The sequence below is a fragment of the Poecile atricapillus genome, chromosome Z (genome assembly GCF_030490865.1).
Source record: "Poecile atricapillus isolate bPoeAtr1 chromosome Z, bPoeAtr1.hap1, whole genome shotgun sequence".
Classification (NCBI taxonomy): Eukaryota; Metazoa; Chordata; class Aves; order Passeriformes; family Paridae; genus Poecile; species Poecile atricapillus.
The window spans coordinates 21,430,765-21,450,521 of NC_081289.1; the positions used below are offsets into that span (position 1 = coordinate 21,430,765).

Sequence of the window (19,757 nt, forward strand, 5' to 3'; positions counted from 1 at the left end):
CACCTTGTGTGCATCCACCACAGGGAATGTGCCCCGAAGGCAGGACCCTCGACACATCCTCAGGGGGAAAGGCAGAGTATGCACACACGTGTAGCAGAATGGTGACCTTGAGTTTAGATGTTGGTTTGGAAGGCTGGTAACTACAAACAATCAAAGGAAACAGAAACACCCTTGACAGATTGTCCATGACTTCAGGTTAAACCAAAATGAAAATGCTGAACGTGGCATGATTTTGAATTAAACAGTGGTTTCCCACTAAGCACGTGGGAAAGTGAATCTCAGGAAAGATTTGCAAATCAAGGCTTTATTATGTGTTTGAAGCGAAAGTCCGAGGCGGATGAGGCGTGTACAGGACTCGGTAATGGGACCTGCACAGTTTCTGACCCTGTTTCCATGCCCCCAGGGCCGCTCCCCGGCCGGCAAGCTGCAAAGAGCCCCTGCACGCTCACACTGGGCCCCATTTTTAGCCCTTTTAAAGACGAGTGTGAAGGCACAAGCCGCCGGCACGACCCGTAGACCCCGGGGAGCACTCCCCGGCAGCATCTCACCGCCCTCCTCCCTGCCCCGACGGGGCGTGTGCGGCCCGGAGAGCCGGCAGCGACAGGGGCTCGGGCTGCGGAGAGAGCTCCTGCAGCCACAAACTCTCCGGAGCGCTTCAGGTGCCGGCAGCGGAGGGCGAAGGGGCCCACGGCTGTCCCTGGCTCTCCGCCGCCGTCGGGGGCGGGGAGCGCAGCGGAGAACCGAAAGTGAAGGGAAGGCAGCGCTCGGCCGGGCATCCCGGGGCTGCGGGACAGAGCCGCGTGGGAGCGCGGATGCGCCGCGCCAGTCCCCGCTCCCGGAGCCTGACTGCGGGGCGCTGCCGCCCAGCTGCCGACACCCCGGGCAGGGCAGCCGCCGGCGATGCCGTGCTGCATGCCCGGCGTGGCTTTCGTGCCCGCTTTGCTCGTCAGCTGGTCCTCGGCCGCCTTCATCATCTCCTATGTGATGGCCGTGCTGGCGGGGCACGTCGAGCCCCTCGTCCCCTACATCAGGTGAGGCGGGGAGCGGCCGAGGTGCGGGGCTTGTGTGTGTGACCATGGGCGGTGTCCTGAGGGGCTTCCCGGAGGGAGTGTGGGGTCCCCAGGGGAGGAGAGGCGGTGGCGGCGGGGCCTCCCGGGGACAGGGGGACACGTCGGGCACTCCCGGCACCCATCACACCTCTAGCGCCTCTGGGAGCCGCAGGACACAGACGCGGGAGGCACGATGGAAAGGACATGAAAGTTTTCTGCTGCAGCCAGCGCAGGCCTGATCCTAGAAAAACTTGACAATTCCATGGTGGAAGTGTAATTTTGTTTGTGGAACTCCAGAACTAGGCCAAAGTGCACAGGAGGATGACTGGACTCGAAGCCCTGTGATGGCTTTTGCAGTGCACACATCCCCCCAAGAATGCATTTTTTGTATTTCACTATAGGACCAATGAGTTTAAAAGACTTCCCAAGAGATGTCTGGCATCTCTTTTCTATAATCTTTTTAATTTAAGTGCAATTCTGTATAAATCATTCTTTATGCATGGCTTATGTTAACATTTAAATCTAAACTATGAAAATGTTAGTATTTATCTCTCAGTAGATTGAAGGTTAGCCAGAAATCTAAGAGTGTCTCTGACATACAGAAGATCTAAACAAGGTTTTAAAATATATCTTTAAAGATACATCTAGACCTAATTCCATGAAGGACTTTTTAGACGTGCATAATTTCAGAAGACTGCTAACCTGATTGGCACATACAAGAAAATTTGATTGAAAATTAGGGTTTGTCATCATAGTCAAGAGCAAATGACACCACAACCCACAAGATAGCTGAGTTTCATTCAAATTGAGCCAGAGAAAGTTTGGCTTCATGCTTATATTAGCAAAACTTTTAAACTCAGCACAAATCTGGAAAGCTCTTGGAAAGCCTTGTTCTTGTACTTGAGCAAATACCCTACTGCTCATCCTTGATTACACACAAAACTTTGCTAACACAAAAGTGCTTGTGATCAGTGCAATCTATCCATTATTAACTAACAAAAATAAATCATTTGATATAACTGTACATGATTTGTGTTTAGAAATATTTTGAGATAATTTGACAAATTATGTTTCTTATATTGAAGCCATGTCATAGAATAAAATATATGAGAGAACGGGATGTGGTTTTTTATGTATAGTTTTGTTTGCAGTTAAGTTTTTGACAGCACAGGTGTCTTAATTGTGTCATTCATTCTAAAAGGAATGGACCAAACCTTTAACTCACGACTGTACAACTCTAATGAATGTATCTCAGTTGCCATAGTTATATCAACTTAATGGAATAAGATAACAGATAACACTGTTCTTATCCTTTAACTATCAAATCAAATAAAAGTCCATATGCCCTAAAAAAACCTAAACAAAACAAAGACATAAGAGGCTGCACCAGTGATTCCCATTCACATTTCACACCCACTGCATTTACTAGTAAAGCTTTTTAAAAGTCCTGTTCATGTTACATCCTTTTGACACTGAATTTGGACTATAAGGATATATGTTGACTATTGGTGAAGCACCTGCAACAAGTCTAAAGGCACATGGTCTAAGCATAAGAAGTTCATAGAAGATGCACTTGGGAATAATGCAAGGTTTTCTTCTAAGTACTCAGGACAATAGTCATACCATTTTCATATTCTTAATTTTCAGGTCATTTTCATTCTTAGGCTTTAGCCTAAGAATCTGAATCATGTGATTGAGAATGTGATTTAGTAAAACTAAGAGTGTTAAAAAAGAGGAAGAATGTTGCAACATTTCAGTTGTGCAATATCTTACAATGAACTATAAAAATTAAATGGAGCTCATATGGCGAAATTCCAGTTACACAAAGGAGAAGAATATTGACAAACTTTAGTTCAACATTTCTGTAATTTTTATATACATTCCCCAAGTACTCTGTGTATGCCTTGAAGTAACATTAATTTTATTTGCTTACAATATAGCAGCTGTTACAGCAAGAGACCACACCTAAATTTGTCATGGAGGCTGTGCTAATGTTTCATCAAGTAAACCATATAAATACATTTCTTGGTAGATAAAATGAATATGATTTTGTGTTTTCTAGCAGGTGACTCCTAAAAGATGACAAGGTTGTGCCCAAATTAGTCCTGTTACTCCTACTGCTCAAAATCCAAACCAATTTGGGTGTTCTGGGATGGCTGTGTGCTTGTTTGAATTCTCAGTGAAAGAGTAAAGGATATTTTCCTGAAGGTGTTTGATACCAGATGGTACCTCTGGAGAAATCAGAATCCCTGTAGGTAGAATAAAATCTTCCTATTTTAAAAATTTGGGACTTCAGTTTGAAGAGAAATAGTTTATGATGGCTCCAAAGAAAATTCAGTGATGAGTCTTTTGGTCCTAAAATATTTATTCTTTGTCTCCTTAACCTTCTTGTCTTTCCACTCTTTGGAAGACTTTTTTTAAAATTAAAAGACTGTTTTTAAAATTCTACTGCATGAGATGGTGACACAAATGCTGTCATTTCCATATAGGGTTCCTCATCTGTTTCTTGGTGGTTGAGCTCACCTATGCACCAACTCAAATATGTGAGCACGTTTTTGTTTCAAATATACCATTTCCTTTTTTTTTTTTTCATAAAAGATAGGGACTGTCATTATAACTTTTTTTTTTTTTGCTAACCTTTTTTTCCAAAGGAGGAAACCTGAAGAAAAATAAGTTTGAACCCAAGTCCTAATTTAGCTCTAGGGATTTTTAATGGAAAATACAGCATTAAGAAGGTATTGTCCTTAAAATCCAGCACAGTACTTTGTAAATAGATTGTGATATAATATTCCTGGTATGAATTTTCTTTAAAGCATAGTTTAAGATTGTTGAGTTTAAAAATCCACAATAGCAAAAACCACCTATAAAACTTTAGCTTGAGAAAATATTTTGTTAAAAATTGAAGTTCAGTGCAATTTCAGGTTATTTGGATTGCTCTTAAGATGTGTCCCAAGAACTTCAAATGGCTTTCCATGTGTGTGCCAATTCCATTCTCTTCTCACCTAAAGCCCTTCAAAAGCTTTGAAGTGATTACAGTCCTCTACTTACCACAGAGTGGTTTCTGATTTGAAAAAGTCCTTGAAGATTGTCACAAGTGGCCCACGTTTTAAATGGACTCCTTTGTTGTGTTGATGAAAACACCCCAGAAACAAGAGGAAAAAATTAAATTCAAGGTTAAAAAATGGGCTAAATGAAACATGAATTTTGATGGTTTTCAGGTGTGTCAAACAAACAAACAAAAATACTTAGTTTACTTTTTTCATCAATTTCACTGTCAAAGAGAAACAAGATTAATACAGACTACGAGCTGGAACAAGTCTTCAAAAAGCATTACAACAAGAAAATTCATGTGAATAGGGATTCCTAATGCCTGATATATTGTAAAAATATGTGTGAAAGCCTGGTCCAAACTTTTGTTGTCTGAGAATTTGGAACCAATCTAGTAAAAAGTCATATATTAATTTTCTCTATTTTTTTTTATTTGCTTTTCATAGAAAAAGATCCTACTTTATCCTAAGCTTCCTCCTGTTGCTTGTAAATCATCTTAGCAACTTTGGTTAAACAAATCCTTCTATAACATAGAAGGGGTTGGAGAGCAAACATGAATTTCTAAAGTAATCAAGTCATTTGAGATGGTCATACTCTTCTGTCCTGAACTTAACAAAATTATCAAAATCCTTGAAAGTGATTGCTTAAGTAGAGAGTGCTTTCTCTTTTGCGTGTGGAGAGCATTCATGCTGAGGTCATTTTGGCTGTACTCAGTGGTAGCTTCAGAATCTTAGCACTGAAACCTAATCCAGCCTCGCTGCTGGAATGAAGAATATTCATCTTCTTGAATGACATAAAAAAATATCCCTAGCTAGTTCCTACTTGTCCCATTATACACAGAATCACAGAATCAACATAGGTTGGAAAAAACCTCTGAGGTTACTGAGTGCAGCCTAAGACTGAACTCCACCATGTCAACCAGACCATGGCACCAAGTCCAGGCTTTCTTTTAGCATCTCCAGGGATGGTGACTCCACCACCTCTCTGGGCAGTTCATTCCAGTGTCCCCACCCCTTCTGTGGGGAAGTTTTTCCTAACATCCAATTTAAATCTTCCCTGGCACAACTTGAGGCCATTTCTTCTTGTCCTATTGCTTGCTACCTAGGAGGCCAACCCCCACCTGGCTACACCCTCCTTTCAGGTGGTTGTAGAGTGATAAGGTCACCCCTGATCCTTCTCTCCTCCTCTCTACACTAAACAGCTGCAGCTCCCTCAGCGGCTCCTCATCAGACTTGTGCTCCAGACTCTTCCCCAGCTCTGCTGCCCTTCTCTGTGGGCTCCAGCCCCTCAGGGTCTTCCTTGCAGTGAGGGGCCCAGACTCACAACTGCACTTGAGATGTGGCCTCACCAGATCCAAGAACAGAGGGACCATCACTACCCTGCTCCTGGTGGCCACACTGTTGCTAATGCAAGCCAGGATGCCACTGGCCTTCTTGGTGACCTGGGCACACCCTGGCTCATTTACAGCTGCTGTCAAACCAGCACTCCCAGGTTCTTTTCTGCTGGGCAGCTTTCCAGCCACTGCTCCCCAGCCTGCAGCTCTGCCTGGGGTCGCTGTGGCCAAAGTGTAGGACCCAGACTTTGGTCTTGCTGAGCCTCCTACCCCTCATCTTGGCCCATCAATCCAGCCTGCCCAGATCCCTCTGCAGAACCTTCCTACCCTCCAGCATTGGCACTCCCACTCCAGGAGAAAGGCTTGTTCTCAGAATCCTTGCTCAGTGTCCACTAAACATTGGCATTAGCTAAAACCCTTACGTGTTCACATATCTGTTATTAGAGTTTTTGGGTGCCTCTGTTCAAACATGCTGTCCTGACTCTTGGTACTGCCCACTAACTGAAAACTCAGCTTATACCCAAATCATGTAAAGATTGAAGAACTAGATGTTTTCCATTGGCTTGACCAATAGAACCTGATCAAATAAATATCAACTGGCAAGTTGAAGTGGCAAGATCATAGTACTGTTCTTTCAACAGAGCATTTACCTTCCATAGAAGAGTATTGGAGGGTATATATCTATATCTATATCTATATCTATATCTATATCTATATCTATATCTATATCTATATCTATATCTATATCTATATATATATATATATATATATATACTGCTTGAGGGGACTTGAGCCCAAATACTCCCAGGAGTATGTTCATTTTGTGAGGAAAGGGTATTTTCTGAGGTGGGTGTTTGCACATATGTAGGGAAAAGAGGGAAAAGGACTCTATGGTGAAAGTGTTCCACTTTCTACAAAACAAATATTTTGTATACATTACATTTTTCATATATATAGACACGCATGTAGATATGTATATAAATTCTGTAGATATTCTCATACTCTCTGTTCCAGTGAACTCCTAATTATTCCCTATACAGGTGAAGTGTTTCATCAGAAGAGACTTACAACACCTTGGAGACAGAGTACACTTAAACTGTATCTACATTAGTAAATTAAACAGTTGCTAGGATCATTCCTGGGCATTGGAACACAATTTCTCTCATAGGGTGAAGTCCTTTTAAGGAAATTAAACCCAGTTCTCTCACATCTGAAGACAGTGACTGCCATTAGATATATTTCACTCTAACACAGTGCTAATTCAGCAGATAAAGGAAACATTAATTCTAAAATGTCATTTATGTAATCATTTCATTCATGAGCAAAGTACAGGTCTGTCACATCTTTGCATACTGCATTCAGAAAAAGAAGAAATACATTTCGAAGAGTATGCTTTCAAAATATGCTTTCTTTTTGTAAAGAAGGATTCTCTACTACAAATGGAGGCTAAGAGTGCAGCAGAAGATGAATTGCCTTACACACACAGCAGCTGTTCACATAAGTTATATTTCTCTTGAGATTTCAATTGTCTCATTTATGTTTCACAGGTTTCAGTTAACTTTTAATTTGTCTCTGTTCCTGCTTTAGTGACACTGGAACTAAACCTCCGGAGAGCGGTGTCTTTGGTTTTATGATTAATATTTCAGCACTTCTAGGTATGTATAAGGTATTTGGGTTGACTGGAATGAAGAAATGAGAATTAGTGAAAGCTGCCTGCTTTAATTACAGAAATGTATTCAGTATTCTGCAGAAAAACTTCTCTATGGTCAAATGGCATATCAGGTAGATGTAAGTAATACCTGGAGAGCTGGGTCCTTAGGAGCAGCTAGGGCAGGCTTAGAGGCACTTGTGTCTCCTCAGAGCATCTCATCAGTGCAAAGTAGTCAATACCCTGGAAAGAGAAGTGGAACAAAGATGGCATAATTACTCTGCAAAAACTCTGATGTAGGGGAACTTTAGGTTCTAAGATGCTGCAGCAAAGGGAAGAGCAGTGTTGAAACAACACCTGGTTTTCTCCACAATGTGCCTACTTCTCTACAAAATGACTGATGTGAGTCAGGAAGTTTGGCATTTTCTATTATCTTTTAGAGGATGGAGGATCAAGAGCTGGGTACCTCTGTATATATGCAGCTATGATGGCCTTAAGGCAAAGTAAAAATCACATATTTTACCTTTTACAAGAGCCTTGTTCAGTCACACTATCTTGGCGTGCTTATGCACCCTCATTGTGGCTGGGCAAAGTTACCTGATTTATTTTTCCAATTGTAGAGAGACTGAAACTGTGTTCTGTGTTCTGGAACTGTGGAATTCAGCCTACAGCTTACCGTATCCTGAAGAACCATGATTTCCTAATTCAGTACAGGTGTTTGCCAGGAGTGACCTGCATATTAGGCCAGGCATGCAGTGACTGCAAAAAGGAATTAATTCTTCAGACCATCCATTATAAGGTGATGTAGTTCTGGTACAAGACTGCATCTCAGAGCAGAATAAAGCCTCCCACTTCCATCCTATAGTTCTTATCTCCCTGTGACATCTGCTTCTAACATGGAATGGCAATGCCTCTGTGCCCAAAACACCCAGGAGAATGGGATTTAAATTAGTGCTTTTCTTCAAATGATGTGCAGTTAGTTCTAGATAGCAATAATGTGCAATTTTGAGACAAAGATAATGTTGAAGTTCTATCTGAAAGTTCATCTGAATTAACTTATTCATTCCAGTAGAGTTAAAGGTAGTATTATTTATTGTATTACGTTTACAATTTTATGTCGTGTTACAGGAAAAGGTGTTAAAATGTAATCAATATCTGATTATTGAACAAAACACTTTTTGTTGTTGTTGTTTTTTCAGCTGCAATTACAATGTACATCAGATATTTATTAATAGAGAAGCAGAATGAATCATCACACTTTGTTTGGTCTTCATGCAATATGTTTACATTGTGTGTGGGATTGATGGGCTGCACTGGAATGGGCATAGTTGCAACTTTCCAGGTATGACCGTAAATTTCATAACAAACATGAAAATAAAATAAGATTGTTTTACCATTAAAAGTTTCAAGTAGATAACAGTGATTAACATTATGCTCATGTGGATCATTGGAAAATGGAGTAAGAATGCCTTTCTTGCTCTTGTCTTTTTTCAGTAGCTTTACAGCAACAGATTTGTTTCCTCCCTATACATGAGAGTTTTTGCTCATGCAGTTATGCCATTAAGGAGTTTTCTGTGTACTTGTCTTGTAGCAGTACTTATCTGTACTATATGGATTTTTATATTTTTCTGGAAATTTTTTCTCTGAAAATTTGAATGCAAAAAGCTTTGCTATTCCAAGTTTAGTTTGCTTATAATCAGATAGGGCAGAATAAGTCAGACTAACAAAAGTTTAACAATACCAACCTGTTAAACTTTTGAGTCTGCAGGAGATGATATAACATGTTTTATCCTTTGATGGAGACATGTAGAACTACTGCTTACTTTGCCAGAAAGGGTTAGACATCTCATTACAAACCAAAGTCCACACCTCAGTGTCTGAAAGAAAATTCAGTAGAGAGAAAAATTACTGAAACAGATTCTTCATTTCACCTCTTCTAGTGAGGAAGTGTATAATTACATAGATTCTGACATAAGTATTCGGACAATTGCACTGAAAACTTCAGCCTAGAATCAAATTTAACTGGCAGGGAGCTTGAGATATCGCCTTAAAACATGTGGAAACAGCTACATTATTTCTTTTAAAGGATGGTCTACCTTGGAACATTTTGTTAAATACTATTGTACTCACATAGTGACATGATGACATACAGAGAAATTGAAAATAAAGATTGTTGGGGCTTCAACAGCCAGTACAGTTTAACATGTAACAGAAATGGTATTTTTAGACAAAAAACCCCTCTGTCTTAGGATGATAGCTTGTTCTTTTTAGCTTTGCATCCAAGCAGTGTGTGTATATTGTAAACACCACAGGTACTGCACTCTATTCTAATCATATTACTTTAAAACATCTCCGTTCTTATCGATAAGATTTATATGTGGCACAAAAAAAAAAGTTGGATGGTGCCTGACTGAAATGGAAAAAAAACTCGACTTCAATAGGGAAAAGACAAATCAGGAATGCAAAATAATTTGAGAGTAAGGGAAGCAGAAACTTTGATCCTAAAGTTTCCAAAGGGATTCCTTGACAGTTATCACACTGGTTCTTATCTAATCTCTGTTGTGTCTGATTGCCAGTGCATAAACTACTTCCTCACCTTATTTCTATTTCCTCTGCTTTGACCCTGCTTTCCATGTTAAGTGCAGTTTGTAGAAAGGGTTCTGAGCATAATAAGAATCTACTAGATGCTCATAATGATCTATTAGATGCTAAGCATCTGATATAGCAGATTTTCAAGGATCCTTAATTGCCCAGGAAACTGGAAATGGTGGCTTGCAAGCCTTCAATCTTTTCACTGTATACATACAACCAGTGAACCGTACATTCCAATCCCCATTTGCCAACAGAATAACTGAGACATGAAGTGGATGTGAGATTTGGTCAAGGTCAGGTGTTGCTTCAAGTCCGGAGATCAAGGCAAAGCTGAAATTAGAAATTATTTCCTCAGTATTCAGTCTAGTTCTTCTAATCAGTCTGTCGTGTAGAAAATTTACGTTCATGTGCACTACCTGCTAGTTTCTTCAGGTAACAGCAGCTAAGCATTGTGCTGATTCTCTTTCCAGGAGCTGGCTGTTCCCAGTGTCCATGACATAGGAGCTTTGGTGGCATTTGGCTCAGGTGTTGTATACATCACACTTCAGTCTATAATCTCTTACAAGTCCAGCCCACGATGGAACACTTACTTTGTGTGTCACACAAGGATGGCCATATCTGTCATATCATGCATTGCTTTCATTCCCAGTATCCTTTACGGTGTATCCCATGGTTTTCCCTTTATGTGTGCATGGTTTTCATTTTAAATTAAATCATTGCTGATAAAGAATAAAAAGGAGGTCACACTCTTTACTTAGGGGTCTCTAGTGTATATAATATAGCATGTTGAGACACCTTTAACAGCATAAAGATGAGTTTTGGGGGCTTCTACGAAGCTTTATCGCTGATTTTGGTGGTATATTTAAAAATAATGCCCCTGTGCTCTTCACAGAATCATACACTAGTGAAGCTAGAGCAACTTTCCAACCTCCTCTTGAAGGAGAGCAGGGAGGAAGGTCCGAAAAAGGGAACCACTGCTTCTACAATGAACCAAACACACAGAAGTTAAAAACACAGGTGGCATACAAGCCTAGGCAGATGATTTTGATCATGTTGCTTGGTGCTTGACCTCAATAGTCACCTCTCTTAAAGGAACATTGCACAACTTCCTGGCTTTTCCCTTGGCATGCTGTAATTAGTCATCTCACTGATTTTATTGGCCTTGGGTGATCTGCCAGAGTTGAAAACTGATTGCAGCAGCTCATCACATGAGTCAGCCAGCTACAGCCTGCTTTTGGTTTTAGCAGCTGCGAAAGGGCTTTGAAAGAGGGCCTCAGACCTGAGAGGAAGTTGTACAAACAGATCGCGGCACTGGAAAACCAACATTGTTCCACTTCCAGCAGTGCAGGACTCTGCTCCCACAGTTCTTGATCACAAATGTCACCTAAGTTTTGGAGTTTCACCCTGACTATACTTAGAAAGAGCTACAGAAACCTTCATTTGTGCAGAAATGTGTTTTGATTGCTGCTACCACTTACCTTGTAATAATGTGTTTCATTTACTGGTATTCTTAATACCTTGATTTGATATTCTGGTTGTTTAGGATCTCCTGTGCTACAGAAGGGGAAGATGGTCTGGTTTTTGGTTTTTTTTTTGTAATCAGACATTTTCACTTTTACTCACTAATATTGTATAGTTTCCTTTACACTGTTTTTCCCAGTGATTGTGTTTGCTTCAAAAATTTCCATGACAAAAATTGATTGGACTCCAGGTGAAAAGGTAAAATCTTACTAGGTAGCCAACTTATCTTGTATGACATTATTTGGGGAATGCTGTTATATTTATCTTAAAGCATTACAAACATGTCAGAGACTTCATATAGTACATTATCATGAATGGATTTGTGCAACGCTGGTCTCCGGTCACTTTTTCATTAGAAAGATGTCTGTGGTGTGGGTAAGAAAACTTGTAATGGATAATCAATCTTCAAAGAATTAGACTTTCATTTTTACCAAGAATTTGAAAGTTTCTCATAGTAAAAGACTACCAAAAAAAAAAAAAAAAAAAAAAACCCAACCAAAAAGGTATTCTGGAAATTAGTTACTCTACTTCCTTTTCTAGTCAATTTTCTTTGACTTTGAAAATGAACTTCTCCAATTTAATTCTGTTGCTTTTGAGGTTTCTTACAATATTAGTTTTCTCAGTTTTTTTATCATTCCTTATTAAATAGTCTTTGGTACTGCCATAAATATTTGGAGTCTGACCTAAAACATACTAAAGCTGATTTTAGGTATTTGGATTGTTTTCAGTATTTTCAGAATGACAGCTACGAAAACAAATTCTTCTTTTTGGATAAATTTTGCTAAAAGGTGGTGTTCAAAAAACAGGTTAAATAATACAGAGATTATATCCTGATTAAAGAGCTTAATAGGAGCACACTGAGCAAATATACTTCAACCAAACAGTGGCAAGGCAGCTGTGAGATAAATCTTTACAAATTAGACAATCTTAGTAATACCTTCAGGGGTTTTGTGGGTTTTTATGAAATGCAAGGATGAAAAAAATGTTTTACTGAAACAGATGGCATATTTGTTGATGGCATGTGAAGAAACACTTTGCATTCTGTTTGTGGCATGTGACATAGGTTTTTCTGTGAACACAAAATCTTGTCAGGAACTGTTATAAAGGGTAGCCCTTCATTTCAAAACATGCTGAGAATTTGCTCAGAATTACTGATCTCAGTGGCTCTGAGTGAAAGCTTGGAGCATGGGCACTTTGGTAATCTTAATGTAACAACTGAATGTTTTCAGGTTTGCATTATATTCAAGTTTTGTTTTGATACTGTGCTAATCATAGTTTTCTTGTACTGCCTTTGATGTTACTTACAAGACTTAATGTAATACATGCAGCCTTGATAAACTTACTCACCATTCTGTACAAACAAAATGTGAAATGACTTTTATACAACAGGAATGACAAGTCATAAATCTTACTTGTTGAATTTACAGAAGTAAATGTCTATATCATTCCACCCATATTTTGTTTAGTTGTTTTATCTGAATTTGTTTTTTTATGTCTCATTCCATCAGGATTATACTTACCATTTTATGAGTGCAATCTGTGAATGGACGGTGGCCTTTGGTTTCATCTTCTTCTTTTTAACATTCATTAGAGATTTTCAGGTTGGTATCTACATATTTTAGCAGTGACTAAGTGCTATGAATTTTGTAACAACAAAAGCAATAGAAAATCACCGTTCTTTACCTAGATAGATGCATCAAACCGATACAGAAACAAATTTTACCAGTCACAGAACTGATTTCTTTCTTTCATGTTTACATTATAAATATTCTCCCCCTTGATTATAAACCATAAAATTCAGTTTAGTAGTTCAATGTGTCTGTTCTTGAAAATTAAGAACAGTCAATTAATATGTTCTTCTTATTTACCAATCTTTTTGTAGAAAGAGGCCCTTTAAAGGTGACATAATAACAAGATAAATAATGCAACTAAAACTTCATTTAACATTTCCGTGTCTATTTAGTTTTGACTTAGTACTGAATAGACCATGGCTGTAGGGCTTTTCCTTAATTTAAAAAAGAAGTAAATTAAAGAAACAAAACAAAACAAAAGCTAAGTTCAGCAGAAAAAACCACTTCCCTTGGGAAAAAAAAAATAGTTGTTCAAAATTACACAACACATGACCTTAAAGGTATATAATTGCTTTCTAAAATAGACAGAATTATTGAAGAACCATTCCAAAATGTGTGCATAACTTAATACATCATTCTTGGGGGGAGATATTTCTTGCCAGTCCATCACTCCTTGATGTCTATGTATATTATGGCATCTCTTTTATCAAAAGTCAGACACTTCCCTTGGAGACAGAGATTTGCAGGACAATGCAGTGATTCTCAGAATATTTATCAATAATCCCTAGTGTATAATTCTGCTTCAGACACATAAAAACTTTTACTCAATATAAATATTATGAAAATAAGAGAAAGTGATGAAATTAAACAAAATGGAATTGTGGACATTTTAAATTACAGGCCATAAAATAGCATGAATCTGATGTTAATGTTTGACAATGGCAGAAAATATTTTTTAGATTCTACCCTACTGTCTTTTTGTCATAACCAGTGCTCAGAGAAAACCAAACTATTAATTCAGTTAAAAAACCCTGCCACACTCTAAGAAAAGTAAGAGTTTTTTCTAATTTTCCCACCATATTTATTTCACTTGAACACTTTTTTCCTTTGTTTTGTTTCATCTCCTTGTACTTTATATGGCAGAACGATAAAATTAAATTATCCTAAGCTGATCTTGCTTTATTTTTCTTTTAGAGATTTTCTTTAAGGATATCGACAGAAATACATGAAGACTCCTGGTAGTGAAAAAACAATATTTTATATCTATGAATACTCTAGGTTTATTTTTACTTACAGAAAAAGTGGCAGAGGGACAGGGATTGATACAGTTGTATTAAGAACCCATGCCATTAACTCTGCACCAGCAACCACTAAAAGATTTTAAAAATTCAGAGCAAGGTTCCTCCTGCCTTTTTGCAATATTTTAAAATTTTTATATGGTTCAGTATGTTAAAAATACTATAATAAAAGCAATATCTAGAAGCACTGGAAAATCACTCAAGGACTTGATCTCAGCTCTTCCATTTTGGACATATATGTACTTTTTAATTTGCTGTAGTGTGATTAGTAGCATTAGTTTTAAACCTGAGAAAGTACATTTTGCAAAGAGAGAAGTGTAAAGGCAATGGAAATCACTAGGACTGAATTTCTACTCAGTTAATGTGCAAGGGCTGGAGAAGATGGTGAGAGCAGGATCTTTGAAGAAATTTGAAGTTAGCAGATGGCAACACTATGCTAGGTATTTCTGATACTGGGCACTGTAATGCAAATCCTAAGAGAAATTTAAACTATATTGCTTGAAAAATGTTTTCAAATCATCACTGCAGTATATGTTGTAAAAATCCACCCCTTTTTCCCTTTTATGCACTGATGGCCACAGGAAACAAAAACCAGAAGTGGGAATAGAAAGTAAATTTACATTCAAGCATGATGTACTAAAGAGAAATCTTATTACAGTTTGGTTCATATAAAGCAGACTTTTCCAGCCTGTGTTCTAATCTACAATGGAGTGAAGAAAGTCTCAAAAAAAGTCTTTGGGAATGAATGGAAAACAATAAGAGGCACCAGTAGTTTTCAGGTGCTTAGAAATAAATGCTTGGGTATGTACACAAAACTGAACTAAAAAAAAAACCTGAAGAGCATCTGTAATGAAGATATTTGCTGCTATAGAGTTACTTCTGTAATGAAAGACTTAGAAAGGACCTAATTGAAAAGTCAGATGTTACAAGTATCTGCAGGCAAAAGGTTCTTTCATGGACTGATTCACCACCTCCATTCAGTGCATTAACTTGGTTGTCACTTACATTCTCCGAAAATTACATTTTCCACTCTATCACAGTTTATGCAGAAATATTGATGATTTTCAGTTGCTAATATCCACTAACTAATGTGTGTTTTGGAGAGTGATGTCTTAAGATTAGTCATCTGTAGATATTTCTTTTAATGTGTATTTTAAACTGTATTAAATTCAGCTGTTTCACAACTTAAAGACTTGATGTTTTCTTTATAAGTTCTTCCAGATAAAAACAGTAGAAGTGTTTTTCACTGTCAGATTTGCTTTACATAATAATCAGGTTATCTTGCAGAGGTTCATAGCTACAACCATGTTAAAAATCAAATCTAGTACTGACTAAAGGAAGAACCTTATGTCTTGCTGATTGGGTACCCTGTAAGTGACACACATTCTTTCAAGTGAAGATCATAAAGAAAATGTTTGTCAACCACAAAAAGTGGCATCATGTTATTTTCAAGGCTCTATTAAGAAAATACTTCCTAGTACATTGTGTATTATTCTTTTATTGATTTTTATTCTTAGCTTTCATAAACAAAAGCATAAGAAGCTTGAAGTTGTTATTTCAAGTGAAAGCCGACTTTTACAATGCTTACAGTATCCTAAAGGGAAGGCAAAATGTTTTCGGAGAAGTGGCTGAATCAAGATCACCTTGTTCCCTAAAGCCAACAGGTAAATTCATGTACTGGATGAAATCCTTCACATTTTTCTGAGCTTTATGGTGATACATTTTAAAGAGTTATATTCATGACCGAAAGAATTCACCCATAGTGCACCTTTTATCAAATGTTAGGTCTAAGACCTCAGCTTGCATTGACATACAGATAAAGGCAATGGATTATTACTTTTTTATTTGTGATTATTCCTTTTTTTAATTTGTGAACAACTATTGAAAACACTTTGATTACTCTATGGTTCCAAGGAGATTTTCAGTCAGCAACTTAACTATTTTTTTCAGTTGAAATGTGAGTTGACAAGTTGCAAGCAATTATCAAAATAATATTCTAGCAAGGTATAACTTAGCTGTGGCTGACTCTTGTTAAGTGCTGCACTTTAATTTTTTACAGGCAAGTGATCTCTAGGGGTTAGGACAGATAATGTCACAGCACATTTCTGTTGCTTTGCTACAGGTCCTTTTTTTCTATATTTTCATATTTCTTAGCAACATGAAATGGCTAATTTTTCTGTTGGAAGCTATGCTAGAAATATTTTTATCATCTACACCGCATGATGTTCTCTATTTTGTCAGCCCATTAAGAGTGATCGAGTAATTCCTTTTGCATAAACTACAGTAAATCATGATTATTGCTGTTATTTTTAGTGGTTATGCTAAACCATTCTACTGCTTCCAAAAGTTAAAAAAAAATCAAAAAATGAGCAAAAGCTTATTTTTCTAGGTTGTACAGCGTGATCTGCTGATGAAATACCACTGTTGTGGTCTCTGTCACAGTTCCAGATCACGTAAGGATGAAACTATCTACTCAAAATACCTAAAATCCCCTTTGTTTTAGGACACTGTTACTTGCTCAGCTTTGCCTTCCCATGTGCACTAAGCCAGTAATGACCTTACCACTGGCTTTTCTCTTAAACTTAAGAAATTAAACTTTAATTTCTGGTCTGCTCAGTTTGCACACTGCCTTACCTGTGACAGCATCCTATGTTTGACAGTAGTACAATAATCTTGATGGCAAGGCATTTATTTTTTGTTCTTAATACTGGTTCAAAACTTCCAAGCAGATTAGAGGGATTATGGCAACATGTCAGTGAATTTTGGACATTCCAGCTTGAAGTTTGTAAAGATGCTCAAGAGCTTGGTATTTTAAATTCCTTTGTAAATATAGTCTTTGTCTCAATATTGACCAAATTTTTACAAGCCTTCAGGCTTTAGAGAATCTGTTTGAAGACTGCAGAGGGTTTTGGGCTGGTTCCCATGTCCACTGGAAATATTGTCTCTGTGAGAGGCTGGAAGAGCTGAAGAAACAGTGAAAGGCAGCATGGTGCATGTATTTTAAGAAGGGATAATGTTTGTTTTCTTGGAAGATGAGTTAATGTCCATTTATTTGGGAGAAATGTGGAGAAGTAGCAATAGGCTTTAATTTATAAGTTCTCTGTAGCTTTGACTAAAAACTGTCAGAGCTGAGTCTGTCTTTCACTGCATTTGTGTGCCAGCACCCATATGGTCACACATGCAGACACCAACAGTACTGGCATGACAAGGCCTGGCAGTGGTCAGAGTCCTGCATGTTGCTGAAATACACAGAAATAAAAATACACGATGTATTTTATAAAAAACTGCAGTGATTTAATGAGCTTTGTCTATATTTTGGATTGGTAATGTAATGCAGAAAGAACATTTCTCTCATCTTAAGGAGAAAATCAGCAAGCCCTACAGTTGATATCTGTATTTTTCCCCATACACAATAGATGGCACTAGCAGACCACATGATTTGGGTTTATTTCCTGTGTTCAGGCAAGCAAGTAGTTTTGTAGGGTAGCTTCAGCTGATTTTAATAGTCTTCTGAGGCTCGGTTAAATGAGTTTTATATTGTGCCTTTGTGGAAAACAAGTCAGATCTAAGTTTCTTTGCCATCCCTTCCTGCCTTCATCTAAGTAAATATGTCTTGCTACTCCAATGTGTAGTCTCATGGCAACTTCAATTTCCAACTAATTTGTCTAAGTCAAAGGAGCCCCTTGCTGCAGTTATCACTGGCACAAGCTGACATCCAGCTCTCATTACTACCTCGCTTCTCTTGGGAAGTTTTTCCTGCCCTGTTAAAAAGAAGGTACATTTCACTCGGTCGCTTCAGTAGAATCCTGTCAGTTTGTGTTGGAGCTTAAGAAGACAATACAGACCTTGCTTTCATGAGACAACAATACAGAAAGAACAAGACTTTAACATTTGAAAATTGCAGCCAGTTTGCACCCAGAAAAAGTGACATGCCTGGTTGTAAAAAAAAATTCAAAGGTAGCTGCTGTATCTATTTTAAAATGCACTTTGTATGTAAAATGTCTTTTTTTTCCCAGTTATTTCCTTGCCTAACAAAACAGTTAGCATTGTGTTCTATGAAGTGTAGCAATAATGCAGGCTTTGGAAAATTATCTTAGCTGGAATGATACAAGTTTAGCTTTCACAGTCTCAAATAAATTATGCTGAGCAGCATGGATGTTCCTCTAGAAACTCCCACCAAATGTTGTACAGATTTTAAAGAAATTAATATAGAAAGTGCTCTGACAAAGTCTGAGTGATTCATTATTGATAGACATCTTTAACACGGTAGAACTTTCTTAGTCCACGAGCACTCTCCCAACACACACTCACAGAATTCATTATAGGTTCATTGCAAAGAAGGTTTCTCTGATGAACATCTAGACTTTCATCATGAGACCTGCAGGAACATTCTCTGTAGCTCTGCTTTTATTACAGATGGATCGCCATGCAAAGTTCCTCTCACACTGCATCAAGTGGCTGAAACATATTAGATGGTTTGCAGGGAGGTTTTTCTTCTGGTTTGAATTATTCAAGAGGATTTTCTGATAATGAAATAATTTGTGGGGTTTTCTTCCTTAAAAAAATATAAATAGAATTTTGTGCTCATTTGAAATTTCAGTGGGATTACATATAAAACCTTGTCTACTACTTAGAAAGGATTTCTACATAGGTCTTGCTCTTCAGGCAAAAATGTAATGTTCAGAAATTCCACCAGATGAAATATCCCTCTTTTCTTATAGAGATCTATTTGGCCTTTGAGGATACAAATTCAACAGGAGATAAAAACCTTCACTTGAAGGAAAATGGATCTTCTTGACTTTAGTCAACTAAAATCAAATTACAAGCCTTCTACTGGCTTTAACTTTTAGTATTTCTTGTTCTGCTGACCAAGTGCTTATGTTGTTCACAGAACCTGAAGATGTTTCCTGGATAGATTCTGGTGTCAGCAGAATAATTTCAAGGATGAATTTAGAAAACAAGTTATCCCCCTGTAAGCAGTTTGAAGGAGACACCAAGCTCTAAGACTCTGCTTGTTCTGCCTCTGCTCCTCAAACCCAGCTTGTTTTCTCACTGAAGAAACAGAAATTGAGAGTTAAAACTGAAGTATTTAGACCTAAGTTCTCAGAACCAATATCACAAGTACAACAGGATGTAGTTCTGATTAAGCCTCTAATGACATTTAATTTGAAATTCAGTGCAACTGTGTGAAGATGGCACTGTGACAAGATCTGAGACATCCCAAAGTAGCTGTAACAGTCTTAGAAGCAATTGAGGAAGCAGGAGCCAAGCTTCAGCAAGCACTTGTTTTCTCAGGATTGTGGAAGCTTTCCATTGGCTTGGCTTCCTCTGGGTTTTGGGGGCACGGAGATGGCGCCATTTCTTATTTCTCCCTTTGTCCTCTGTCCTTCTGTGTTACCTAATACTCAATTCACACAAATTGTGTTGGCAAACAGCTCTCCCAGTATGTTAGTATTAGGATGTGGTTTCTGTGATTCTGTTCCAGAAATCATCTTTCTTCATGACAGTCAACAAATTAGCCTTACTTTCCTCCATTTTGTGGTCTCAATCTGATGTCTGGGGATATTGAACGTATGCAGGTAGTAAGTCATGGGTGCTCTCTGACCTGACTGCAGACCAAAATCAACTCTCAGCTGAGATCCTGCCTACAGCTGGCATGGCTGGTTAGCTTAAAAGTGTTTAAACCAAATATTTGGG

The 19,757-nt window shown here is 38.1% G+C and overlaps 1 protein-coding gene across 2 annotated transcripts; it reads left to right on the forward strand.

The window, feature by feature from the left end:
* Positions 1-528: 528 nt before the first annotated feature.
* Positions 529-18,990, forward strand: LOC131573815 (DNA damage-regulated autophagy modulator protein 1-like). 2 transcript variants are annotated; one of them, XM_058828091.1, is made up of 7 exons: positions 529-1,031; positions 7,018-7,085; positions 8,278-8,420; positions 10,141-10,318; positions 11,331-11,389; positions 12,700-12,792; positions 18,952-18,990. In XM_058828091.1, the coding sequence occupies exons 1-7, from the start codon at positions 901-903 to the stop codon at positions 18,973-18,975; spliced, it is 696 nt and encodes a 231-aa protein (XP_058684074.1). In that variant the 5' UTR covers positions 529-900; the 3' UTR covers positions 18,976-18,990. The 2 variants fall into 2 exon arrangements, with proteins under 2 accessions (XP_058684074.1, XP_058684073.1); XM_058828090.1 differs by lacking the exon at positions 18,952-18,990 and adding an exon at positions 13,957-14,066.
* Positions 18,991-19,757: the final 767 nt, after the last annotated feature.